This window comes from Symphalangus syndactylus, chromosome 10 (assembly GCF_028878055.3).
Source record: "Symphalangus syndactylus isolate Jambi chromosome 10, NHGRI_mSymSyn1-v2.1_pri, whole genome shotgun sequence".
Lineage (NCBI taxonomy): Eukaryota > Metazoa > Chordata > Mammalia > Primates > Hylobatidae > Symphalangus > Symphalangus syndactylus.
Genome location: NC_072432.2, coordinates 134,551,133 through 134,578,944, shown reverse-complemented (window position 1 = coordinate 134,578,944; position 27,812 = coordinate 134,551,133). Strand labels below are relative to the sequence as shown.

Genomic DNA, 27,812 nt, shown 5'->3' with positions numbered 1-27,812 from the left:
TTATAATTAAAAAAAAAAAAAAAAAAAAAGATAAACTAATCCAAATTAAAAAAAAAAAAAAAAAAAGACTCAGTAGAAAGAAGCATTTGTATTCAGTTCATTCCAGTGGAGCATGACCGCCTTCTTGAAATATATAGAATGATTTTTACATAAAATATCAAAGAGCAGTGTATTTTCATACGAATTTTAAAGCTTTCTGATTTTGAAGGATTCCTTTGGTTTTTATGTGGTTCTGGAAAGTTACAGAGCATTTTTGAAATCTGTGGGTTATTAAAATTTCTTCTTTGCATGGAGAGTTAAATCATTATTAAAAATACAGTAAGCTAGGTTCAACAACTTTATTAACCCCATGATGTAGAGGTGTTACCCCATTTTACATATGAGGAAACTAACACTATTAGTTCAGTGACTTCCTGTAAGTTTTTATGTTAGTAATAGTGGAGCCGAAATTAAAACTTAGGCCTGTGTGACTTCCAATTCTGTACCCTTAATCACAATAACATCCTGCATTATTCTGTATGCGGGATGTTATGGGGGTAGCAAAATCATTAGGCATGTGCTAAATGCAGGTAGGTAAAGGTGCATAGGAAGATAGACAGCAGACAGTAGCTTAGAGTACCAATGAAACATAGTGCATTGCTGTATTAAATGATTCAGACTTGTCTCAGATGTTCACACTATACCAAGATGTATGAGAATTGGTGCAATCTGAGATGATCACAGAAGCAGTGGTCCTAAGGAATGATGAGGAGTTAGGTAGATGGAGAGAACTAAGGCTTATCAGATGGAGTAAACAACATTAACTTCAGCTTTGAGGAAGAAATGACTACTATACAGGAGTCCCCCGCGTATCCACCAGTGATACGCTCCAAGATCCCCAGTAGATGCCTGAAACCATGGACTGTACTGAACTCTCTATGTACTGTATTGTGTTACATGAATGTGGTCTCTCTCTCTCTAAATCTCTTATTGTACTGTTGTACTGTACTAACTCTTCTGACGGTGTGAGATGATAAAATTTGCATCGAGGCTGATGACCGGTAACTAGAACCTCAAAAAGCAAAGCTGGGGATAAGGGGAGACTACTATAAATAATTTCAGCTGGAGGGCAAAGACGTATTATCTATGTATTCCAAGAACCTGCCACTGAGATAGCAAGCAGAAGCTCACGTTTATCTGGCACTCACTGCATGAATGGCATAGTGCTGTAAGTTCTGTGCAAGTATCAACTCGTTTAATCTTTTCAACAAATCTGATAGTGACTTGCCCAACTACGCTGATTCAGCTGAGATAGGATTTGAACTGTGCTAGCCTTTTCTAGTTCCCAGGCTCTTAACTACTATCTTAATAAGTAAAGTTGTGCTAAATTATCCAATGAACTAAAAATACATCTATGCAGCCTTTAATATGTGACTTATATTTAATGGGTAAATGCCTTAAGATAGTAAACATCCCCCCACCTCCCATTCCTACTTTCAGCATCATCAAGGAGAAATCACTTAACAGCAAAAAGATGTCATGGGGGTACCTTAAAATCCTGTCATGCCGAAACTGACATCTTGTTACTAGCTTTCAAAACGCTCCAAAATGCAGCTTAATACTAGCAATTCAGTGTATTACCAATGTCCAACAGATGTTCCACCCTGTTTTATCTCAAACTAAACTCCAGCCATTCCTCACTTTGCATGGTGCAATGTTAACTGAAACCCATGCTTATCAAACTAAAGTAGATTGAAGGAACTGGAGATGATCAAAGATGACTTCCAGGTTCTCTGACTTACTGTAATAAAAAAAGTGGTTTGAAGCCAGTTGGGAAAGTTCATCTTGGCTAGATAAGAGGATGTTTTGAATAATAAAAAGACTCATCAAGGTAATGCAGAAAGTCATTTTTGAGGGCATAGATACAGCTTAGAAACTGCTTCACCTGTGTTAGGGTTGGCAAAATAATGGCCTATGGCCCAGTCCCATCCACAGCCTGTTTTGTATGACCTGCAAGCTAAGGTTTGACCTGCAAGCTAAGGTATGACTTGCAAGCTAAGGATGCTTTTAATATTTTTAAACAGTTGGATAAAATAAAAATAATATTTATGGACATGTGAAAATTATGTGAAAAATGTCACTGTTCGTAAATAAAGTTTTATTACAACATACACACACAAAACCCATGCATATCAGAACTAAGGTCAAATCTGTCACCTCAGAAGCATAGACACAATTCTGATGTGTACCTGTTTCCATTAACACAGTGCCATCAAAAACAAGGACTGCCTGCCTTACAACACCTTTATGGGCAGATACTGTGTTTTCTATATCATCTCCACAGTGTGACTTGCATGTAGTAGGTCCTCAAATATTTGTTGATCTGATGGGCCAAATAATCACCCTATCTCCCGTATTTACAGTAATCCCCCTTTTATCTGTGGTTTTGCTTTCCGTGGTTTCAGTCACCCTTGGCTAGCCAAGGTCTGAATTTTATTATCATCATTATCTCCTCCTCTTCCTCATCATCATCAGAAGGGTGCATACTGTGCAATAGGGTATTTTGAGAGAGACCACATTCACGTAACTGTTATTACAGTACATCATTGTAATTGTTCTGTTTTTAGTTATTGTTAATCTCTTACTGTGCCTAATTTATAAATTAAACATCATAGGTATGGATGTATAGGAAAAAACATAGTATATACAGGTTGAAGATCCCTTATCCAAAATGCTTGGGACCAGAAGTGTTTTGGATTTTGAATTTTTTTTTCAGATTTTGGAATATTTGCATCATATGCTTAGCAGTCGAGCATCCTGAATTCAAAATCTGCAGTGTTCTAATGAGCATTTCGTTTGAGTATCATTAGTGCTCAAAACGTTTCAGATTTTGGAGCATTTCAGGTTTCAGATTTTCAGATTAGGGATACTCAACTTGTATAACATTTAATACTACCTGCAGTTTTCAGGCATTCACTGTGGGTTTTGGAACAGTGTATTCCCAGTGGGTGGATAAGGAGGACTATTGAATAAACAAGTAATTAAAGCCATGTGGTTAGTAATAGATATCCTCTTACTATATGTCAAATACTATATTCAGCATTATATATTAATTTGTTTCATTTAATGCAACTTTGTTATTAATTACTTGGCCTCATTTTACAAATGAAGAAATGGAAACATTAGAAGGATTGTTTTACCTAGAGTTATAAATTGTTAAGTTTCAGAGTCAATATTTGAACCCTGGTATTCTGACTCCATGGCCTTAACTCTTAACTGCTTAATTTATGATATAATATCTGTGGAGATATGCGTAAATTGCAGTGAGAATGAACAGGAAGACATCTAGGGATGTTATTGTTCTATTTTTAGTTATTGTGGTTAACTAAAATTTTAAGTCTTTGTAGAGGAGGTGACATTTGTGTAGGGTGTTGAAGGGATGAGTAAGAGTTTACTATTGGAGAAGAGTGAGAAGGCATTTCTAGTAGAAAGTTTGGGTGTAAGAAATCTTGTATTCTCGGAGCTTTGTGTAGTTGGTTGGAGTTCAAGCAAGAGATGAGATTGGAAAGGTACTAGATCATGAAGATTTTGTGTTTCATATTAAGGAGTTTGTACTTAATCTTGCAGGTAAAGTAGCTCTTTAAAGTAAAGTAGTAGCTAAATAGCTCTTGAGGGACTGCTAAATAATTTCTAAAAAGTGGATGACATCATATTTGCATTTTAGAAACTCAACTCTGGTGATGTTGTCAGCAATGGATTGAAGAACACCTGAGCAAGGGACCAGTCAGATCATTACAATAGTCAAAAGGAAAAGTGACTAGGGCCTAAATGAAGGTAGAAGAGATAGATAGGAGACAGAGATGGATAATCGTTTTGAGAAAGACTTAAGATAGAATGGAAAAGACTGCTGTTGGATTGGGAGTTAGGATTGAAGGAGAGGGCAGAACCAAGTAGGTCTTCTAGTGTTCTATTTGGAGTAGATGATAGTATTACATGTAGGAATATAGGAAAAGGAGCTTATTTAGATGGAAGAAGAGACCATGCTTAAACAGTTGTGGGATTGTGTGAAATCTAAAGTGGAGAACTTTGGTAGATGGTTGTGTACGTGTATATACAGGAGACCTTGGGTAGGAGATTTGCTATGTTACCAGCGAACGTGATTGTTGATAAAGTTTTTATCAAAGATAATATTTATCTAATAATAAATATTACTGAGTACTGGTTACCATGTTCCAAGCACTAGAGATTTAGCAGTGAACAAAACATTAAAAAAAAAATTCCTTACTCTTGGGAGCTTACAGTTTAGTTTGGGTTGGAATGGGTTAAAATAAATGGTATGCCATGTGGTAGTGTTATGGAGAAAAAGCAGGGGAGGAAGAGGGAGAATTCAGAGGGAGAGGATTAATGTGTGCAATATTAAATTGGTTGGTTGGGGACTGTCTCTGTGACATTTAGCAAAAACCTGAAGGAGGTGAGGGGATGAAACATGTAGGTAATGGGGGAATAGCATTCCAGGCATAGGAACAGGAAATGCAAAGACCCGAATCACAATTTGTGCTTGGCATGATAAGGAATTACAAGGAGGCCAATGTGACTAGAGCCAAATACCTAAGGCTCAGAATAGCAGATAACAAGGACAGAAAGGTAATGGAAGGCTGGCTTTTGTAGGATCTTCTTGGCCATTGTAAGGACTTTGACTTTTACTCTGAATGAGATAGGAACCCTGGGAGGGTTTTGAGCAGAAGAGTGACTTTGGTTTTAACAGGATTTCTCTGGCTCCTGTGTAGATTGAGGCGGGGCGGGGTGAGGGGGGCAGTATACAGGCAGGGAGAACTTTGGGAGACTCTTAAAATTATTGAAGTAAAAGACATGGTGTTTTGGATCATGGTGGTAGTGGTGGAATTGGAATTCTGAGTATGTTTTGAAGGTAGACCCATTGGGATATGTTGATGCATTGTGAAAGCAGGGAGTCCAAGACAATGCCAGAACACAGCTGGAAGATGGAGTTGCCATCTACTGAGATGGGGAAATGGGAAGAGCACATTTGGGGAAAAGATTTAGGAGTTTGATTTTGGATGCATTAAACCTGACATGAGAGGAGGTATCAAGTAGATAATGGGATATGTGTCTCTGGAGTGCAAAGAACAGGTCTGGGCTGAAATTTTCAATTCAGGACTCACCAGCAAGTAGGTTGTTTTTTTGAAAAATGAGACTAGATGAGATCACCAAGGGAGAAGAGAAGAACTTTGAGTCTAGGTTATTCCAGCTTTTAGAGATTGCAGAAACTGAGAAGGAATGGCCAGTGAAGTAGGAAAAAAAACATGAAGGTGTAGCTCCTTAGAAGCTAAGTGAAGAATGTGTTGTAAGAAAGAAGGATCAGTTTTTAAATTCTGCAAATAGGCCAAGTAAGATGAGAACTGAAAATTGACTGTCCAGCTTAGCAACAAGGAAGTAATCTTGAGAAACTGTTTCCATGATGGGGACAGGCGAGGGTGAAGAGATAATTGGAGTGGTTTCAAGAAAGAATGGAAGGAGAAATTGGTTATAGTAGTAATATGTGGCCATTCTTTTGAGGTTTTTTACAGTAATTAGGAGCAGAGAAAGGGAGAGTTGGATAGAGCTGTGAGGGCTAAAGAAGATACCATTTTTTTTTTTTTTTTTTTGAGATGGAGTCTCGCTCTGTCACCAGGCTGGAGTGCAGTGGCACCATCTCGGCTCACTGCAACCTCCACATCTCGGGTTCAAGGGATTCTCCTGCCTCAGCCTCCCGAGTAGCTGGTACTACAGGTGCGCGCCACCACTCCCAACTAATTTTTGTATTTTTAGTAGGGACAGGGTTTCACCATGTTGGCCAGGATGGTCTCGATCTCTTGACCTTGTGATCCGCCCACCTTGGCCTCCCAAAGTGTTAGGATTACAGGGGTGAGCCACCACGCCCACACACCCCTCCCCCCCTTTTAAAAATATGGAATGAATAACAGCTGTTTGTGTGCTGATGGAATGCCCTGGTAGAGGGAAAGCTGATGATGCAGAAGATAGGAGGGGAACTGTTGGGTGATGTTCTTTGGCTAGGGAGCAGGAGGATGTTACCTCATGCACAAACGGAAGCCGTGGGCTCAGGAGCTCAATCTCTAGCCATAGTATTGGTGAAAGGCAGGATGTGCGGCACAAAGGTCGAGGCAGACAGATGTGGGTGGGAAAAATTGCAGAAGTTTTCTTTTGATTTTGTCCAGTTTAGTGCAGTAGGAAGCAAAAGCATTGGTTGAAAGTGAAGGTGGAGTAAGCAGTGTTGGAGGGTTGAGCAGAGGAGAAAGGATGCAGTTGTCTTTCAGAACGGGAGAGTGAATGGAGTAGGAAGCATCAGGACCTGCTTGAGGTTTGTGGGTGGGAGTATAATGTGAGACTGGGTAGCAGGATTCTCTGTTTTTCTCCACCCATGTTCACATTGAGATAATAACTTGGATTATGTGAAGAGTTGAATTTAACAGGGGTTAGGATTTTGTTGTGAAATTAGAAGAGAAACTAAAGAGTTAAAGGGTGGAGTTACAGAGAAAAAGACCTTAGAATCTAAGCTGCTTAGAGAGAAAGGAGGGCGTGGGGAGAGTGGAAAGCTGATGGAAGCACTGGATTATGGGTCCTCCGGATGGAAAAGATAAGATGGCCAAGGACAGAATTCTAGATTTTGTCGATATTTAATGGTAAAAGAATTAGCAAAGGATGGATAGAGAAGTCTGAGTGTAGAGCAAAAAGGCTTAGGAAAAGGGAAAGATAGGTCACAATATCCAGAATCCTGAAATCCAAGGAGTCCTGAAAACTTGAAAATAAATAATTGTGGTAAAATATACATAACATAAAAGTTATTTTAACCAGACTTTTTTTTTTTTTTTTTTTTTTTTTTTTGGAGACGGAGTCTCACTCTGTCACCCAGGCTGGAGTACACTGGCGCCATCTTGGCTCACTGCAAGCTCCGCCTCCGGAGTTCACGCCATTGTTTGTATTTTTAGTAGAGACGGGGTTTCGCCTTGTTAGCCAGGATGGTCTCGATCGTGATCCACCGGCCTTGGCCTCCCAAAGTGCTGGGATTACAGGCGTGAGCCACTGCGCCCGGCCTAACCAGACCATTTTTAAGTGTACAATTCGGTGGCATTAAAGACATTCACCTTATTGTGCAATCATCACCATCGTCTATTTCCAGAACTTTTTCATCTTGCAAAACTGGAACTCTGTACCCATTAAACAACTCCCAATCCCCCCCACCCCACCCCGGTAAGCATCATTCTCTCTTCTGCCTTTATTAATTTGTCTACTCTAGGTACCATAAGTAGAATTATACAATATTTGTCCTTTTGTGTCTGGCTGTTTCACTTAGCATAATGTCCCCAAGGTTCATCTGTATTTTAGTCTGTGTCAGAATTGCCTTCCTTGTATTTTTTTTTTTTTTTTTAAAGACAGAGTCTTGCACTGTTGCCCAGGCTGGAGTGCAGTTGCACAATTTTGGCTCATTGCAGCCTCCACCTCCCGGGTTCAAGTGATTCTTCTGCCTCAGCCTCCCGAGTAGCTGGGACTACAGGCATGTGCCACAACACCCAGCTAATTATTGTATTTTTAGTAGAGACGGGGTTTCACCGCGTTGGCCAGGATGGTCTCAATCTCTTGACCTCATGATCCGCCCACCTAGGCCTCCCAAAGTGCTGGGATTACAGGTGTGAGCCACCAGCGCCCAACCATTGCCTTCCTTTTTAAGGCTGGAGAATATTCCATTATATGTATGTACCACATTTGGTTTATCCATTCATCTGTCAGTGGATACTTGGGTTGTAAATAGTGCTGCTATGAACATGTACAAAGAACTGCTTTCAGTTCTGTGGGGTCTATACTCAGCAGTGGAATTGCTAGATTATGTGGTAATTCTGTTTACTTTTTTGAGGAACCATCATACTATTTTCCACAGCAGCTGTGCCATTTTATATTCCCGCCAGCAATGGGACAAGGGTCCTGATTTTTTCACATCTTCACCAACATCTGTTATTTTCTGGTGTTTTGCATTTAAAAATAATAACCATCCTAATGGGTGTGAAGTAGTATCTGATTGTGGTTTGATTTACATTTTCCTAATTATTAGTGATGTTGAGCATCTTTTCATGAGCTTATTGGCCATCTGTATATCTTCTTTGGAGAATGGAAAGAAATTTTTTTCCAACTCTTTTTCTTTTTGAGACAGAGTCCGGCTCTGTCACCCAGGCTGGAGTGCAGTGGCGCAATCTGAGCTCACTGCAAGCTCTGCCTCCTGGGTTCACCCTATTCTCCTGCCTCTGCCTCTGAGTAGCTGGGACTACAGGCGCCCGCCACCACACCCGGCTAATTGTTTGTATTTTTAGTAGAGATGGGGTTTCACCGTGTTAGCCAGGATGGTCTCGATCTCCTGACCTCGTGATCCGCCTGCCTCAGCCTCCCAAAGTGCCGGGATTACAGGCGTGAGCCACCGTGCCTGGCCTTTTCCAACTCATTTTGCAATAAAGTCCCACTTGACCTGAACCGAGTTACTGACAAAAACATGATCTGAGCTGACATGAGACTATTTGTATTCCTTACTTATGCCAGTTAATGTGAATATTCATATGCTTTGCTAAAGAAATTTTAGTGTGTCTGATTATGGAGTGCTGCTCCAAATCCTACTAGGGCTATACACATGCATGTACTATACGCATGTATGTACTAATACTTTTCTAAAATCAGAAAAATTCAGAATTCCAAAATGCATTCTACTCCAGTCCAAGGGTTTTGGGTTAAAAGTTTGTGGACTTATAGCTTCATTTCTTTGGAAAACCAAGTTCCAGTTTTTAAAAACTTACGCATAAACTTTGGGAATTTAGGGAGGAATTAGTTGAGGGCTATTGTTACTTCCATCACATCTCAACCCATGTCATTCTTTTCTGTCTTTATGCTTCACTCGCTGTTCCTGCCCGGTGCTTTTGCCTCTTAACCTCTCTGAGGCTTATTTTTTCATCTGCAGAGTGGGTATATTGTTTTCTACTTTGAAGGATGGATTGTGGGGACCAAAGGAGGTAACAACATAAGGCTCAGGTCAGAGTCTAGCACAGTAGGTGCTCCACAAACACTGATTTTCTCTAGTCCTTAAATTCATGCTGTCTCTGTTGTGGAGCATGTGAATTCATTCTTTCATACCTCTTTCATCATGTAACTTTTAATCCCTAATGAATGGAATTACTTACTCTAGTGTTTCTGTGGGAAAATGTTCAAATGCCAGAAAGCCATCTCTTCTCACTTTTCCCAGCCTCACACTGATAATAAAGGAGTACCTCCCTCTCTTCTCAAAACATTGCACCCCCTTGGGGAATGGAGAGGGAAGGGCAAGTGAGAGCGCTCCGGTGGACAGATGGGAGAAGGCAGCAGCTCTGTGTTTACAGAAATTGTTAAATTATTTACACAATTTTGGTGTCCCTACCAGATCCAGAGTTGGGGATACTGCAAGAATGGCCTTTTTTATGTTACAAACTGGAATTAGATGAGTCATTTAATGGAAGCTTAATTTTTTGTAGAAGAGTAATAGTCTTTTCATATAAACTGGTGGTAATAAAAGCTTTATTATCTAGTAGTAGGCATAAAGTTTTCTTTTGGTTTAGCCCAATTACTAGTTCATTTAATCCACCCCTTTGCTACCCCCTGTTATCTTAGATTAAAAGGTCAATTCTGGCCTGGAACATATGTCTTCTTTTAAATAATTTGGCATATTTAAATTAGGAGGACATGAAGTGGCAGAATTTGAGTTAAACATTTAAATATATTTTGTGCCCTTGATTATATTAGACACTTGCTGCTTTGGAAAGTCACATGTTTAACAAAAAAGTACTTTGGCTGAAATGTTAAAATAAAATGACCTAGCAAAGGTAACCTTGTAGTTCAGATATGACAGTTTGATTTTGGCTAGGACTGGAATGAGTGGTTTCTGTGTAGCCATTTCTTCCTCCCTGTGTAGAGGGCCTTGCTGATTTCTAAAGCTTCGTAAAAGGAAACACCCTTGCTGGGAGGTTTGCTCAGGGGAGCTGGGAGTGGAGGCGGGCTCACACATGAGCGCATGTGCAGGAACGTTTCGCAGTGCAAAGGTTAAAGGCGGGTGTGGGCAGAGGGGAACCTACCACAGGTCCCATTCTGGACAGACGTGCGCAGTTGTGGTGATGTGCAAACAGCTGTACTGGAACTGGATATCCACTTTCACGTCGGGCATCCACCTAGAAGAGCAGCGGGCAGCTGATGGGAAGACCCTCAAACAACAGACAGTGCCGCAGCAGGTGCATGACTTCAGCTTTCGGGCTTTCTATCTGATCCTTGCCTCAGGAAGTTAGATCTGAAAGTTTCCTATACTGTTGTTATTACTTTGAGTTGTGAAGATAGATGAAAAGATAGTACTTTATGAGTTAGAGTAGTTGATTCTAGAATGTAGTTTAAAAACAGCCCTTAAAAAATCTTTTTACAAAGTTCTGTTTGGGTTTTTGAGAAATGAAAGAAATCTTATTTTAACTCTGTATTATGTATTCTTCATTGTTTTCGGTTTTGTATTTGGAGGAGCCCCAGTACTTGTTGGTGTTATAACACAATTCGTCCCACAAACAGATCTTTGTCTTTTGTTTTGAGGTGTCTAAGGAAGAGCTTGAGGTTTCATTTGGCTACATTCCAGTATGAAACCTGAGATAAGTCCCTTGGCCTTTTATAAAAGAGAATGGTTAGAAAGACCAGAAATTCTCTAATGAGTTATGGTGAAGAGGCTTCTTTCTTAGAAACGGATTTATATAAAACCAATGAATAAAAATCTCTGTTCTTTTAGTTTTGTTATAAAATATGTATATGTGTCTGTATACTCCAACAAGGGATTTTTACTAATCTCTTAGTGGTCTTTAAAGCATAAAATTGAAGGATAATTTCAGTTGTCCTTTTGGGGAAGAGTTATTAATGCTTGTATTTGGTTAGGCTAAACTCTTTTGTGTTTTTTTTTGTCAGTTAGTATTTGTAGAGCATCCATGATAAATCTGCATGCACACACATGGACATGAGTGTGTATATGCATCTGTTGCTAGATTGGGTGCAGTGCAAGTCACGTTGCCCTTGAGTTAACATGTTAAGACCCTTAACAGCCTTTATTTTCTTGAGCTACATACTTACGTTTGAATTTCTGATCTGGAAAGTCAGGGAAGTCATAAAGGCTTTAAAAGTTATTCTCTGTTTAAATAATGTAGTTCAGACTATTGCAGGGATGAGGGGTGTAGAGATTGTTTTCATTGTAAAGAGAAGGCAGAAAAAAGAGAAGGTCTGTGTATAACAGAGTGTCTTTTTCTTTGGTTAAATCTATGCAGAGCTACTAATGAAGGGAATTTTAGGCATAGTATGAAATGAATTGAAGACTCTCTTGATACTTGTTTTGTCAGATTCTTTTTATATTTCTCTTAAATATCTACTTTCCCAAACTAAAAAATCATCCTTTGTGTGCTTACGTGTTCAGTAGGGCATCTCCATTGTTGTCAGCGGAGGCAGTGTGGTAGGACTTCAGCAAATATGCAGTGTCCTCTCCCTCACTTGTAAATTATTCTTTATCTTATATCACCAAGTATCAGCAGTTTCTCTTTAATATTAAGTCATAAAGTGAGTTTAATTGAGGAAAATATTTTTAGTGTTATTAAATGTAGAAGTGCAGCAACACCAAATGCATTTGGTTCTAAGAGATTTATTAGCACTTTTATTCTTCATCTGGGTGCTCTGTTTAAGGAATAATATAACTTATTTCAAAATGTGTTAGCTTGTTCTAGCTTTTGTTTTTGTTTTTCTCCTTTGGAGTCCTGAGAAGACAACATTTAGATTCAGAACTTTCTTTGTTATCTCAGTGTGTCTAATTTAGCTAACTTTTAAATGTATTTCTTGACTGCACAGAAAGTTGGAGTGACTGGTCCCCCTGATCCGCAAGTCCGCTGTCCCTCTGTCATTGAGTTTGGGAAGTATGAAATTCACACCTGGTACTCCTCCCCATATCCTCAAGAATACTCAAGGTATGTTTTGAGAGACCCTTGACCTTCTGTTTTGAGATCCATAGAAGTCTGGAACTGGAAGGAATCTTGAAGATGTTTGAGTACACCTTATCCTTTACATTTGAGGAAACTGGGGGCTTTTAAATGTCCGTAATAGCAGCAGCTTTGGCAGCCACTTCATGCCAGTTTGCTTTAGGTGTTCTCTTCTGTGACCTCTGAGACGCTGATGTTTAAAATGAGAAACCCGAATGCATGGTCACAATAAAAGGGGAATGCTTTTTTTTTTTTTTTTAAAGAGAAATTTGTCTTCATTCCTATCACTAAGAATTTTGAAAAAGAGAAGAGACTCATATATAAATTAATATAAAGTTTCAGTTGATTAGTCTTTGATGTAAGTAAATATTTATAATTTGACAAACTTAGTAAATGGTTTGTTTTCCCAGAAATAATTGGACCATTGGTGTAAAATTATATATAAGTAGTTGGGCTTCCAGATATATTAATAAACATTGATCACTCACCAGCTTGGTGGAGCTAAAGTGGTTTTATGACTCAGCTCTGAAATTGATAAGTTGTGTAACCTTAAAAACTGTCCAACTGCTCTGTGCCTCAGTTTCCTCATCTGTAAAGCAGAGGTAGTAATAGTACTTCGTGGGGATATTGAGGACATTAAATGAGCTACAACATGTAAATCACTTAGAAAATGGTAAGTGCTCAATAATGTCACTTATTGTATTTTTTCTTTATGGTTAAAATTAAAAGATGAAATAAGATGAGATCAAATGATTAAATACTAGTTAATTGTAGTAGTGACGTTAATGCTGTCTAATCTATAAACTACTTATGCCTCAGTTTCCCATTTAGCAGGGTGTTAAATAATACATCATGGTGCTTTATGGGTTAAATCATATTCAGAATATTCTCATCATGTAAGTTTTCACCCATGTAGTAACATTGCCTGGCCAAAATATTAGCAAAATTTATTTAGTACCTTACAATATGTTGAGTGCCTTAACATGGGTTGTTTCCAAGAAACTAGGAATAGGCCAGTATAGTTGTTAAAAGGGCCATCCAGTAAAACTTATTTATCTTTTTACTTTTTCTTTCCATATAATAACTTGCTTCTCTAGTCTATAGTCGAAGTAGAAAAATAGGGGTAAGAATACCATTTCACACACTGACCTCAAAGTGACAACTAACAAAAACAGAAGAAAAAGCAAAACCCCGGGAAACTAACATACAAGCTCATGAAACACAACAATTGAGGGCCATTTACTGTGGGACCAGTTAGCCCCAAACACTGTGGTGTATCTTTAAGGAAGCACACTGTATCATGAGCTGACAACAATTAATGTGACTTTAAGATAAGGTTACATTGTATTTGCATTTCCATATTATACATGTATATATATTATACATGTATGTATTGTATATGTATATATGTTAAAGGAAGGCAGGAACTTCCTCAGCTACCTACAGAACTCAGCGTTCAAGGTAACTCATTCCTCAGGAGTTCTGAATAGCCAAGATCTTTTATGACCGAGAAGAAATACGCCAAGGACACGCCTGTAATCCCAGCACTTTGGGAGGCCAAGGTAGGCAGATCACTTGAGGTCAGGAGTTCAAGACCAGCCTGGACAACATGGCGAAACCCTGTCTCTACTAAAAATACAAAAATTAGCCGGGCTTGGTGGCGGTTGCTTGTAATCCCAGCAACTCAGGAGGTTGAGGCAGGAGAATCGCTTGAACCCGGGAGGCGGAGGTTGAAGTGAACTGAGATCGCGCTGTTGCACTCTAGCCTGGGCAACAGGAGTGAAACTACGTCTCAAAAGAAAAGAAATATGCCAAGGAATTAATTTTTTCATCAGGTTTAAAATAATTTGTTGTGATCATTTTTTAAGTGAGCTCTTTGCAAGCTGCCCAGATCACAAGAGCACTCAACTTAGAAAAGAAAGCTTTTCCACATGTCTGTCAACTGTTCCAGAGACTGTAGTACAGATAGATGGAAACCACAGGCCCTTTGTCTACTCAAGGTGGGGAGAGGAAATAGATTCAGGAATGGAAATAGAGGGCTAGCATTTACTTTTGTTCAAGAGAATGATGAGAATGGAATCATAAACTGTTGTCTTTTAATATATTTAAAGGATTTATTGAAAATGTAGCTTTTGTTCTGATGAGATTTTCATTAGAAACAGGTGTGAGGAGACTAGTTACCAGTGAAAGAATAAATAATGCTATCAAAAAATAACCAAAAAAAAAGTATGATAGGAACCAGTAGAAAGCAGAAACAGGATAGGAACTTGTAAAGTTCATCAACTTCCTTACACAGTTTTAGACATTTTCGGTATAATTTTTCATCCATTGGGTAGGTTTCTTTGAGTTTTCAATTAGAAAATATCCTGTAATTTTTAATAGGTTCTTGAGTAATTGTGACTTTTTTTCTATCTTTATGTTCATAGTTCTCTTGGTTACATTTTTAAAAAAATTATATGTACTTAAATGAGCTTGAAACTTGAGGTGACTAAAATGTTTGGAGATCTTACATTTTCCAAATAATAAACCTCTGTTCTTAATTTTGTTAATGCCTGTTATTTTGTGCTAAACTGCTTATAGATTATTTTCTTATTAAAGGTTTTAAGCACTGTAATGTATGAAAACAGGGCAATAGGAGCAAACAAAAATGCAAAGATCACAAGAAGAAAAACCTCTTTTGGGAAGTGAGATTAGGGGGCTTTACGGAATGTCCTTTCATATCCAAATATTTGTGTATGCATTGTCTATTAAGTAATCTTGTATCCCTGTCTTTAAAAATCAAAACAAAAACAATGAAGCAATAATACTGTTTCATTTGGTTCATCAGTAGGTTCATCACGAAACCTACTCTGCCATTAAGAGCATGACATAGATGGGCTTGAGGCAAAAGAAATTGTGAACATTGGATGCCCTCTGCTCCTGTGCTGCTTCGAGCTTAGCTTTGAGATCCTAAAGAGGTAGATTCCTAGGTGATAGAGTAGCCTAGGAAGATTCCTCTGGCTTTTGATTCTCCTCTGGACTTTATTTGATGCTTAGATTATGAGATTGTCACTAGAACCAGTTTGATTATTCTCATCATCCCAGTTACTGAAGAAGAAACCAAATAGAATCCCTAATGCCTTTGGCTATTAAATTATTGAGTAAAATTGATGAAAGAAGAATACAAATAATAATCGTTAAGTAATAGCAGCTGTAATTACCATCCATTGAGCTGGGTACTGGACTAAGCATCTCTGGTGTAATTCTGTGGGATGAATATTACTGTATTCATTTTGCAGACCTGGTCCCAGACAGTACAGTGTATAAGGGGCAGAACTTGAAGCTCACTTCGCTCTTACTACATAGCCATAACCACTAACCACTGGGCCTACGCTGCTCCATGTAGCATGTGTATCTAGGTTGATCTTACTTGACTTGTACCGTAGTCTTAGATTTAAGTAATATTTGGCATAATTTTTATTGTTACATTAAAAATTTGCTACAAGTTGACTGCACAAACTGCTACTATGTTGGGCCATGTTCAGAAGCCAGAAGTTACTGTAGAAATTCCTGATAATAATAATTGCATCATTCTAGAAGTTAGAGAAGCATTCCCAGCTGCAGCACAGCCCTGATTCCATGGGCTGGGTTATCAGCATTGTGGCAGACTTTAGAATCAACTTCCAGTGTGGAGGTGACACTTCATGTACAGTTGATGAAAGCCACTGTACAGCTACCTGTTTGATAGCTGAGACCTAGGTCCTGCCAGGAAGAAGATCACTAAAAGCAGCCCCCAACAAGATTCTCCAGGGCTAAGAGTATTCATAATCTTTATAACTACATTTCATTTCCTGTAGTCTCATGTTCTTTCTGTAGGATAGATCTTTTTTCTGTGAGAGAACAGCAGTTGTTTATAATATTACTAGAAATATTTGGTTTTCCAGTAGTTTTTTTCCAGATGATTCCCTTTAGATTAGCAGTGTCATCCCAGTGGGCTTGGTTCTAATAAAGTAAGGAGCTTTTAAAATGTTTTCAGCGAGAACTAGATTGGAATAAAGTAGATCATAATGCTTGTTTTCAGTTTACTATTTTTCACATAATAAGGTTCACTAAAGTTTTTTTTTTTTTAATTATCAATAAAATGCCATACATCTTGCCATTCTAAGGAAGTGGCATGAACTCTTCATTTACTGGAGAAGACTTGATAGTAATTTTCTCAGAGATTTTATTTCCTCTGATGTTTTCTTGAGCAATTTGGTTACTGTAAGAGCTTTAGACATTTTTGGCCTTCTCTCACAGACCTTAGGAAATAAATTGTACTTTATTTTCCTCCCTCCTTCCCTCCCTTCCTCTCTCCCCTCTCTTCCTTCTGTTTCCAGAAAAGTAATTAGCATTTATTGAATATTTTCTGTTTTTCAATTGACAGATAAAATTGTATATATTTATCATGTACAACATGATGTTTTGAAATACACACATTGTGAAATAACGACTAAATCTAGCTAACATAAATGGTACTTTATTTTCATGTCTCTGTGCTGAGACCTAACAGTTGGATTGGATGCCCTTAAAGTTGGCATTTATCTTTACCATAATTTGGAAAGCTTCATGGTCTGTCACTGTTTTTTATTCTATCATTTTTACAAAAATACTTTAAAAAGCACAAAATTTTTTAGGTTTCTCGGATTCGTATTATAGGAGGTATTTAGTTGTAATATTTAGCCCTCAAAATGAAACTGTACTCAGATAGTGTTACTTCTGTATCTTCATGCTGTGACAAGTTAAGATTGCTCACTGAGAATTTAGCACAGGTAAGAGGTAAGTACAACAGTTAGGGAGGCAGGTGCCACCTGTTACATCTACATAAGGAGACTCATTCTTCCTCTTCCTTTGAAGAAGAAATTACTCAGAGTCCAGGTGTTCAGGAAGGTGGTCTGGCAGTTGTAGGTCACCTGTAAGGCTTAGTTAATACATTTAGTGCTCATATTAGATGATGAAGTTTATAACAAGCCATTTCATTCTGTGATTTGTAGCTCTGGTGGTGAAGAAGGAAAAACCTCTTCATCCAGTGGTTCCTCCTGAATAGTGGGGCTTGAGGCAGAATGCAGTGGAAACAAAGTAGCCAACAACACACTGCTTTCCATGCTCTTAGCTCCTGCTTCCTGACTCTAATTTATAGTGCCAGTGATTATTTGTTTCACTCAGTGCTTGATTTTGGAATGGTTGTACTAATAATATAATTACAAGTTGTACTGGTGTGGCTAACATTAGAGATTTTGAAAAACAATATTGTATACCATAGATGTTTAGTAATAGTATACTACAAAAGTTCCTTGGAAACTTTCAGTGTGCTGAATTGAATGACAGTTTAAAAAATAAGAAGTGAGGTTATATGGGAAGCATTAATGCACATTGTGAATCCCCCAGGAAAGTTGGGAAAAAGCATGTGTCCTCTTGCCCTTATTTGAGCTCGAAATCCTTAGTACCTGCAGGATTCATGTTCCATAAATATACCTTGGGAAAAGCTTTAGTAGAATTTTAGATGTTTTCAGATAAATTATATTTCAAAAGCTGCTTTCAAAGTGGGAACCTGAAAAAATAGTGTGGTCTTCACACAAATCAAACATTTTTGTGTGTGTTAATCTACTTAGCAAATATTTTCTTAATTCTAGGGTGGTATTTTAAGCATAACTATCCAAATTGATAGCAACTAAATTAATTTTTTCATCTCAGTACTTAAATATATGAGACAAGATACAGTAATTTATTTGAATTATATATTTTACATTTTACCATCCAGTATTTTTGCATATGCAGTTTTTTTTTTTTTAACCTGTTACCTGGGTAGTAATGAGAGGCAAAAAGATGATAATTGTGGAAGTTTGAAGTTCTCTAAAATGTAAAGCCCTGTCTTTTTTGTTTAATTATCATTTACAGGCTGCCCAAATTGTATCTTTGTGAATTTTGTCTAAAATATATGAAAAGTAGAACTATTCTGCAGCAGCACATGAAGAAATGTGGTTGGTTCCATCCTCCTGCCAATGAGATTTACAGAAAGAATAATATTTCTGTCTTTGAGGTAAGGTAGATACTTAGTAATCTTCTCATCCATTTCAAAAGTAGGGCCACCTATATTGCATCTATTGTGCAACTTACTATTGTCTTACTATTTTATGTATCACTAAAATGGAAAAAGTACTAATTATAATTTTTAAAACTTCATTTGATTATAAAATGCCAGTTGATTTTGCGTATATTAAGATGTGATAAAAGTACATCTTAGAATCTATGAAATACAGCATTTAAATGAAAGGATTTCTATCACTTATTTAAAAGGAATATCTCACAGAGATCTGTTTAATAGTAAATCTTAACATATGATGATGATGATGTGTGACCTCTGCTCTGTGATTCTCTATTGCTGTTAGTAGTGCTCTTGATCCTCAGTTCTGTGGTTTTCGTGCCAAGTATTAATTGAGTACTTGTTTATGTGCCCCGTTACTTACTCTAACAGTAAAATTTCAGATTGTCAGGATCCCCTCAGTCTCTCACTTTCTTAGTCCTCCCTAAGACTCTTAAGTGATCAGTAGAGGAGTTCTTTACCTTGGGAGAAGCTGGGGTAGGTGTGGTGTAAAATACTGTTTGAAAAGAATATTAAACTACCTGGGTTGTTGAAGAGTTCTGTTAGTATCGCAGCCAGTGTCTTGGGAGCTAATGTGGGCATCCATTGGCATTTTGATAGAAAGCTCTGGCAACTCCATGAACACAGACAAGGCTGCCAGGAGCAAAAGAGCAGAGTGCTCCTGGGCCTGGCCAACCTGGAGCCACATTTACCACATGATTACTTAAGGAACCTGCTTGGTGCTTCTGCTTGGCAATAGTTAGTACCCCCTTAAGTAGTTTTATCTGGGTTCAAGCCCGATCATGGTAGTCAGATTGCATTGCTTCAGGCAGCTGGCATAGATTAGACTACATAGTTACATCTTATTTTACCTAATAAATGTGTTTTAGAAGGGTTGTATTTAGATCTTTTGTTGTGTTAAGTACTTTGAAAACGAAACTTGCTATCCAAAGGATTGCTACAATTCATCTTTTCATTAAAGCAAAAATTGCTCTTTTAAAACCAGATTATCACCTCCTTATCTGGCTGTTCCTGCTTTGTTGAAGGTACGGTATTTTATATATTTGGTTGTCTTAAAACAGCAGATACCATAATACTGCCATTTCAAAGGATGGCTTCCAGGTTCCAAAGTGTTCTGGTCATGGACACCTTCTCCTAGTCTGGACTGTGGATATCTAGAGATGCTTTTAACTGATACATATTATTCTAGAACTAAAGAGACCCTCTGTTGACTGTTTTGTTCTGTTTATTTCTCTAGGTTGATGGGAATGTGAGTACCATTTATTGTCAAAACTTGTGTCTCTTGGCTAAGTTGTTTCTTGACCACAAAACCCTCTATTACGATGTGGAGCCATTTCTTTTTTATGTACTAACACAGAATGATGTCAAGGGCTGCCACCTTGTTGGCTACTTTTCTAAGGTAAGTATGTCAGCTTAAAGTTTGTTTGAATTCATATAGAAATCTGAAACAATCTTTGCTGGTTCTCACTCGGGGACACAACAAGATGCAGCACCTCCTAGGTGTCATCTAGCTGTTTGGAAAGAATAGAAGGAACATTTGGAAACTTACCAGGTGCTAGAAGGTGCTTAGTAACATTCAACAACCTATATTCTCCTAGGATTATGGACTGCTGGCAATACTCACGAGGAAGGTTTTAAATGGCTTCTCTTCCCATGGTAATAACATGGAACTTGTGAAATAAACAGTCATTAGCTCTCTGAGTTCTGTCTCAGCTTCAATCTTCTCTTCCTAATTTGAACTTTAGGCATAGAAATAAGAGTAAGAAGGCGTTTTGATTAAAGGATATTTTCTCCTTTTTTAATCTTCCATTCCCTTAGAGGGAGAAAGTCTATTTTCTAATCAGAGAACATAAAAGATATACTTTTATTTAAGCAAGTTCACGGTAAAATCCAAGTGTATGAAACAGTTAAGGGGAAGTACTAGGTTTTTATAAGCATTTATAAGAATTCTTTAGGCTACTTCATTAGTTAGATATGACTTAAAATATATTGACTCATTTATAAAATTATAAAAGTGACTATTTTGTGTAAAGTTAGATACAACTAATAGGACTGCTCTGAGGAGCACCAGAGCAGGAGAGAAAGAAAACTCTGACATAATTAATGAGTCTTCTCACTTCTAGAGTGGCACACTGATTCATTATTTGTAGCTTTACAGATTGTTTGGGACTCAGATTCCGGTGCTGATCCTTAGGCATTGGCATACTGTGTTTGAGTTGCAGATGGTGTTGGATGACATTGTTTTGTTTTATATTTTTACTCTCCTGGGATGGTTGCTTTGTGGGTAATGGCAGTGACTTGACATTATCCTGTCTTCTCCCAGTTGGGTAGTTTTTTGTTGATGTATGTTGCTATTCCCAAAGGACCAGGGCTGTGGGTTTTGGCCATTAGTCTTTGTTTCTTAATTCACATTATTATTCACTTTAGCAGCCTGTTTTAAAACTTGACTTGTATTTTCTCCACCAGGAAAAGCACTGCCAACAGAAGTACAATGTTTCCTGTATAATGATTCTTCCTCAATACCAGCGTAAGGGCTATGGCAGGTTTCTCATCGATTTCAGTAAGGATTATATTAATTTCTCATTGGTCTCTTCCGGTGGACCTTCTGTATATATATATATATTTAAAGATTTGTAGCTGCTTTGTTGGCTGCTAGTATCTTTTGTCGTACTGCTATATGATTCTTTAAAACCTAAAGCCACTGCTGGACACTGTGGCTCATGCCTCTAATCCCAGCACTTTGGGAAACTGGGGTGGGAGGATTGATTGAGTCCAGTAGTTCAAGACCAGTTTAGGCAACATGGCAAGACCCTGTCTCTACAAAAAATTTAAAACGTTAGGTGGGCATGATGGCATGCACCTAGGGTTCCACCTACTCAGGAAGCAGAGGTGAGAGGATCACTTGAGCGCCCAGCAGGTTGAAGCTGCAGTGAGCAATGCTACTCCTGCATTGCAGGCTTCAGCCTGGGCCACAGAGCAAGACTCTGTCTCAAAATAAAAATGGAAATAAATAAAACCTAAAGCCACACGTTCCTTTTATTTTGGTTGGACACGAATTTTCTTTTCTTTCTTTCTTTCTTTCTTTTTTTTTTTTTTTTTTTGGAGAGACAGAGTCTCGCTCTGTCGCCCAGGCTGGAGTACAGTGGTGCAATCTCGGCTCACTGCAAGCTCCGCCTCCTGGGTTCAGGCCATTCTTCTGCCTCAGCCTCTCCGAGTAGCTGGGACTACAGGCACCAGCCACCACATGCGGCTAATTTTTTTGTATTTTTAGTAGAGATGGGGTTTCACTGTGTTAGCCAGGATCTCCTGACCTCGTGATCCACCTGCTTCGGCCTCCCAAAGTACTGGGATTACACGTGTGAGCCACCATGTGTGGCCTTGGACACGAAATATTTTTAAACAGCTAATATTGAATAAAATTTTGTGTGATGTATAGCACATACCTTTAATTTCCTACTGTTCATTTACAATGGAACTTAGTTTTATGCAGTAATACCAATAATACTAAATACATTGTATAACTACTTCAATTACAGCTAATAAGGAAGTACTGTGGGTCGGGCGTGGCAGCTGACGCCTGTAATCCCAACAATCCCAACACTTTGGGAGGCCAAGGTGGGCAGATCACGAGGCCAGGAGTTCCAGACCAGCCTGCCCAACATGGCGAAACCTTGTCTCTACTAAAAATACAAAAAATTAGCTGGGTGTGGTGGCGGGCGCCTGTAATCCCAGCTACTCGGGAGGCTGAGGCAGAAGAATTGCTTGAACCCGGGAGGCGGAGGTTGCAGTGAGCCGAGATCACCCCACTGCACTCTAGCCTGGGCGACGAGCGAAACTCCATCTCAAAAAAAAAAAAAAAAAGAAGTACTGTACCTGCCGTATTTTTGTTATCCAGTTATCTGAGAAAATGTGTGCATTTTTTTAGTTAGGCTCTACCTAGTGGTTAAACATATGCAACACATCTTTAAATATCTGAAGAAGTGAATGATAGAGAAAATCGTTTAATCTCAGTTCAAAAGTGATAGCTCACAGTTCTAAAGAGATCATTGTGGGATCTGTGTAATTTGAGGGGATATTTTACCTCAGATATTGCTATACAATGATATTAAATGAATATATGCAGAACTAATGGTTCAAACAAAGGATTTTGATTCCAGTCTTGAGATGTTAATTAAGCCTCTTCTTAGCTTTAGACTGCCCTTCTGTCCATATTTTATTGGAAGCTTGTACTACTGATTGTTTTTACACATTTTCTGGTCTTTTTAGATGAGCAGTAGGGGATGGAACTGAGATTACTTCCTTTAATGTTAATATATTGTTTTGAAGTAGGACTCATGATTAGACATGTTATATATGCCATTAAATTGCAAAGTTAGGGAAAGTATTTTACTTTTGATGATTGGGTGTGTGTGTGTGTGTGTGTGTGGTATACAAACAGTCCATGCAGTAACAGTATTGTTTGTATTTACTTTTCCTAATGTAATATATGTTTCCAAATTAACATTTCTAGACTGCTTTTACGTTTTCTTTAATGACAGTAAAAATACCGTTCTCTGCCATCTCCATTTTCAATGCTTTTCCTTAGAAGTTAGGCCTTTGTTTTTCAGTTCTTGAGAGTTGTGCACTATAGAGGACAGAGTCCACAGTTCCACACTTATATTGGCAGTCCTGCTTGCCTAGAGTTAGAATGATAGGTAATTGTGAAGAGTTGTGGTTGAAGTGAAAGACTGTCATCTAATTCACTGACAGAACTACAATTTTAATAGGATTATGTGAAAATGAAGGCATTCTTTTGTACTTCTCAGTTCAGATACAGCAGTTGCCACCTAGTGGTCCAAATAAAGCATGCAAGGCTTGTTTTCCTCAGGACATTGAACGAAACTGTTAACAGAGTCCTGATTTTTAACACTTTGAATATTTTAACAAGGTGATTGATATTAACTGTAGACATAATAATACTAACTTAGTCTTCAATATATATAAATTATGTATTCTTTCTTCAGATTTGTTTTAAAGTAGTTTTGCAATTTGTTTCTCTCTTTTTTTTTTTTGGAAGGAGTTTACCTCTGGAGTTATTCTTGGTTGTAGAAGAGGGGTTGTTATTTTGGTGAATCCAGTTTTTCAGAGTAGCTGACTTAGTTCTGATTTGAGTTATTTGTGATTCTTTAGGTTATTTGTTATCAAAGCGTGAAGGCCAGGCAGGGTCTCCAGAGAAACCGTTATCCGATCTGGGTCGTCTTTCCTACATGGCATATTGGAAAAGTGTAATATTGGAGTGCCTTTATCACCAAAATGACAAGCAGATCAGCATTAAGAAGTTAAGCAAGTTGACTGGAATCTGCCCTCAAGACATCACTTCCACACTCCACCACCTACGAATGCTGGACTTCCGTAGTGATCAGTGAGTATCACATCTTTTTGTATACCTTTGAAAGATAATTAGGTTGAAGTTTTTTGGATCAGCCAGTCAGATTATTGATGAAAGGGCATTAACTAATATAAATGATATACTTGGTGATAATGAGATATCATTTTCCTTTCTAGGATATTTTATTTGATTGACTATATATATATATATGGTCTATATATAGTCTATTTATATGCTTTTTAAACTGAACTGTTTTTCTGATACTCCTCCTAATTTTTGGACCTAAGCTACTGAATCTTTCATCTTCTAGTATTGGGAGCTTTTTCACAATACAAGAAGTAACCACTCTAGAAACAGAGTCATTAAATAAAATGCCCATGTTGAATTTTCATATAAATGGCACAAAGTGAATACAGATTGAAAGGAAAAACAGGCAGTTCACCCTTCACTAAAGTGGTCAGAAAAAGGTCACAAAGAAAGGAGGCATTTGAGCCAAATAAATGGAAAAGCGAGTGCCGAAGAGCAGCAGAACTTCTGGAGCGGAACGTGTGAGACAGCAGGCAGTGAAAACAGCCTGCGGCCACGGTAGAGATCGAAGCGTTTGTCCTGCTTCACAAACTCCTGGCCGTCTCATGTGGTGGCACATTTCTGCGTTCCATCTTCCCAGGCAGGCTATCTTTGCAGCACCTATCATCTACATGCTTCACCAGGGGTCTCATCTCCACATTCATTTTTATGTACACGTTGTACATTGTTGATTGCTATAAACTTTTCTCTGGTTCCAGATTTGTGATTATCCGCCGGGAAAAACTTATCCAGGATCACATGGCAAAGCTTCAGCTGAATTTGCGACCTGTAGATGTAGATCCAGAATGTTTGCGCTGGACTCCAGTCATAGTGTCCAACTCTGTGGTCTCAGAGGAGGAAGAAGAGGAGGCTGAGGAAGGAGAAAACGAAGAGCCACAGTGCCAGGAAAGAGAATTAGAGATCAGTGTAAGGGGATGAATAGTCTATTTTTGATGACAGAAGATATATTTTTGATTTCATGAGTATCTATGATAATGTATTATGATCATCTTTCACAGAAAAGTAAATTCACATTAGAATGTCAAGAGTTTTATTTCAATGGTAGAGATTTCAGGAAGACTGGGCCTGGTTTACTTAAGTATTTTTAAGCTTTGGACAATTAGGAGGACCATCAAATTTCTTACAATGTGTTACTTGTGAGAAAAATATTTCTTACCAGGGTGCCAAGAAGCAGCTCAGTTTTAAGCTGGATAGTAGTTGAGAAATCTGAATTGAATCCAAATCTGACAGTTCTTAAAAATGAAGTGGAGGTTGGGTGTGGTGGTTCATGCCTGTAATGTCAGTGCTTTAGGAGGCCCAGGCGGGAGGATTGCTTGAGACTAGGAGTTCAGGACAACCAGGGAAATATAGTGAGACCCCATCTCTACAAAAAAAAAACAACAAAATGAAATGGAGATACATTTTCCTTAAATAGAATATTAAGTAACTATTGTAAACTTGTGTATGTTTTCTAATGGGGCACCAAAACATCCTGTGGGCACACAGCTCTCTTTAGCTGTTAAAGGGTTGCTGGTGAACTGTAGTGCATGTGTCATTGTATTTTTCTTCATGTGATGCATACTTTTATAGCTTTTTTTTTTTAAGCAGTGCTTCATCCTTTCAACACCGGTGTCCTTCTTTAATAAACATAAAAAATCTCATGCCCCTCTTTAGTGCAGTTTAATTTTCAAAATGAAATTATTCAGAATAAAAGTAAATTTTAAAACTACATAAACTTTCATATTTCTCAAATGCCTCCTTCCTCTTGCCCATGTCTCAAGATCCTATCTCCTCCACCCTGTTTACAAATTTTTATTTCTGAGAAATTTTATTAAACAATCTCATTTAACATTTAAAAGAACAATAGTATTCACTTTGCTTATTGAGGGTGGTACTGCAGAAAGATTCAGAGCACAGGCTCTGGAGTCAGACTGCCAGGCTTTCTATCCCAGCATCTTCTCTTGCTCTTGTGTGACCTGGGGCAGATTACTTAAACGTGTCATTTGTAAAGTGGAGTTGTAGTGGTAATACTTCCTGTGATTGTTGGGGAGAGTAAATGAATAATGCATATACAGAATTTAAAGCAGTGCTGAAACAGGAAATAGCCATGTTAAATAATTGATCATTTTCTTTTTAAAGCTCAGTTTCCTTTTCTTCTCTCAGTACTTAAAAGGTCAGAATAGGTAAATGTAAGCAAACAAGACTGGAAAATTAACCAGCATTGTTTTATTTTCTAAAATCAGGTGGGAAAGTCTGTGTCTCATGAGAACAAACAACAAGATTCTTATTCAGTAGAAAGTGAAAAGAAACCAGAAGTTATGGCTGCAGTCAGTTCTACACGTTTGAACAAACAAGTCCTTCCTCGTGATAGTCTTCCTGCAAATAGCCAGCCATCTCGGAGGGGCCGCTGGGGGAGGAAGAACAGAAAAACCCAGGAACGTTTTGGTGATAAAGATTCTAAACTGCTCTTGGAAGAGACGTCTTCACCTCCTCAGGAACAATATGGAGAATGTGGGGAGAAATCAGAAGCCACCCAGGAACAATACACTGAAAGTGAAGAACAGCTGGTGGCTTCTGAGGAGCAGCCAAGCCAGGACGAGAAACCTGACCTTCCCAAGAGAAGACTCAGTGAGGGGGTTGAGCCCTGGCGAGGACAGCTCAAGAAAAGCCCTGAGGCTCTGAAGTGCAGATTAACAGAAGGAAATGAGAGGCTGCCCCGCCGCTACAGTGAGGGTGACAGGGCTGTCCTCAGGGGCTTCAGTGAGAGCAGCGAGGAGGAGGAGGAGCTGGAAAGCCCTCGGTCAAGCTCGCCACCAATTCTCACAAAGCCCACGCTGAAGCGAAAGGTAACGCATTTCTTTCCAGGTCTTCTCTTCCTCCAATTCCAGTTTATCATACACCTTTTCGTTTTAGCTTACAGTTCTGAAAGAGTATAAGTTAGAAATTCCTAGTGCGTTGCTTTATAAACCTTAAGCCTCTGTATATTGTAGCTCAAGATCTTCCCAGTGAACATTTGAGATGTGTGTGTGTTTGACTTTGATTCATGGGAATTCACTTAGAAATCATAAGCTTATTTAAGGGCTTCACCTCCTGGGATGCAAACAAACTTTTTTTTAGCTTACTGGTTTTGATGTTCAAATCATGACTTTTAGGGGCTTCAAAGATATTTTTAAAGTATGTACAGATTAGAAGTGTTTATATTAGAAAAGGAGGCCAAAATATTACATAATTAATTGGAAAGTGAACATAGTGCTGCCCTATATTTTGGGGTACTCAGAGTACAGTAGCTCATCTTGAGTGCTATTGTTTTCTCCCTACTCTCCCCACTTCTCACACATCCCTCCAGTGGTTTAACGTGGTCTCTCTTGCTTTAAAAATATTTTCTAAACTATATTCCATCATAATCATAGCCAATTAGTTATTAAATAATGTACGATGATGATAATGAATTCTGTTAAGCCGTTTACCAGAAACATCCCAGACTATGGAGTGGATTTTAAGCATTGCCAGGAGGCAGCCAGACTGAAGCAAGGCCGCTTCCTGGAAGAGCCACTCAGCCAGCTTCCAGCCAAAGCAGCACAATTGTTCCTTTCCTTACAGGGTCTTAAAAAGCAAGACAGGATCTTTTTTTTTTCTTTTAAGAATAATATCTTTAGAGCAGTTTTACATTTACAGAATTAATGCAAAGAAAGTACAGAGAGTTCTCACATACCCCAGCCAATTTCCTCTATTATTAATCCCTTGCATTGGTGTGATACATCTATCACAGTTACTGAACCAGTGTAGATACATCGGTAACTAGAGTTCATACTTTATTCAGATTTCCATAATTTTCCCTAACGTCCTTTTTCTATTCCAGGATCCCACCCAGCATATCGCATTACGTTTAGTAGTCGTGTGTCTTTAGGTTCCTCTTGGCCGTGGTAGTTTCTCAGAATTTCCTTAGTTTCGATGGCCTTCACAGTTTTGAGAATGACTGGTCAGGTATTTTGTAGATGATCCCTCGTGATATTAGAATAGGGTAATATATTCTTGAGAGGAAGACCATAGGGGTAAAGTGCCATTCTCATCACATAATTAAAGGGTACCTGTCGGCATATATCTATCAGTATGTATAGGGAAGCTGGGCATAGTGGTCACTCTTGTAATCCTAGCTACTTGGGAGGCTGAGGCGGGAGGATCACTTGAGCTGGAGGCTGTAGTGCGCAAT

The 27,812-nt window shown here is 38.5% G+C and overlaps 1 protein-coding gene across 4 annotated transcripts in view; it reads left to right on the top strand.

The window, feature by feature from the left end:
- The window catches only part of KAT6A (lysine acetyltransferase 6A), a 125,053-nt gene that overhangs the window by 87,276 nt on the left and 9,965 nt on the right, over nucleotides 1–27,812 (top strand). For all 4 annotated transcript variants that reach the window (XM_055296048.2, XM_055296047.2, XM_063610955.1 and 1 more), the window contains 7 exons: nucleotides 11,920–12,035; nucleotides 17,964–18,105; nucleotides 19,406–19,567; nucleotides 20,635–20,728; nucleotides 23,338–23,569; nucleotides 24,322–24,529; nucleotides 25,846–26,448. In XM_055296048.2, coding sequence (XP_055152023.1) covers nucleotides 11,920–12,035; nucleotides 17,964–18,105; nucleotides 19,406–19,567; nucleotides 20,635–20,728; nucleotides 23,338–23,569; nucleotides 24,322–24,529; nucleotides 25,846–26,448 — 1,557 coding nt within the window. The remainder of the gene's footprint in view (nucleotides 1–11,919; nucleotides 12,036–17,963; nucleotides 18,106–19,405; nucleotides 19,568–20,634; nucleotides 20,729–23,337; nucleotides 23,570–24,321; nucleotides 24,530–25,845; nucleotides 26,449–27,812) is intronic.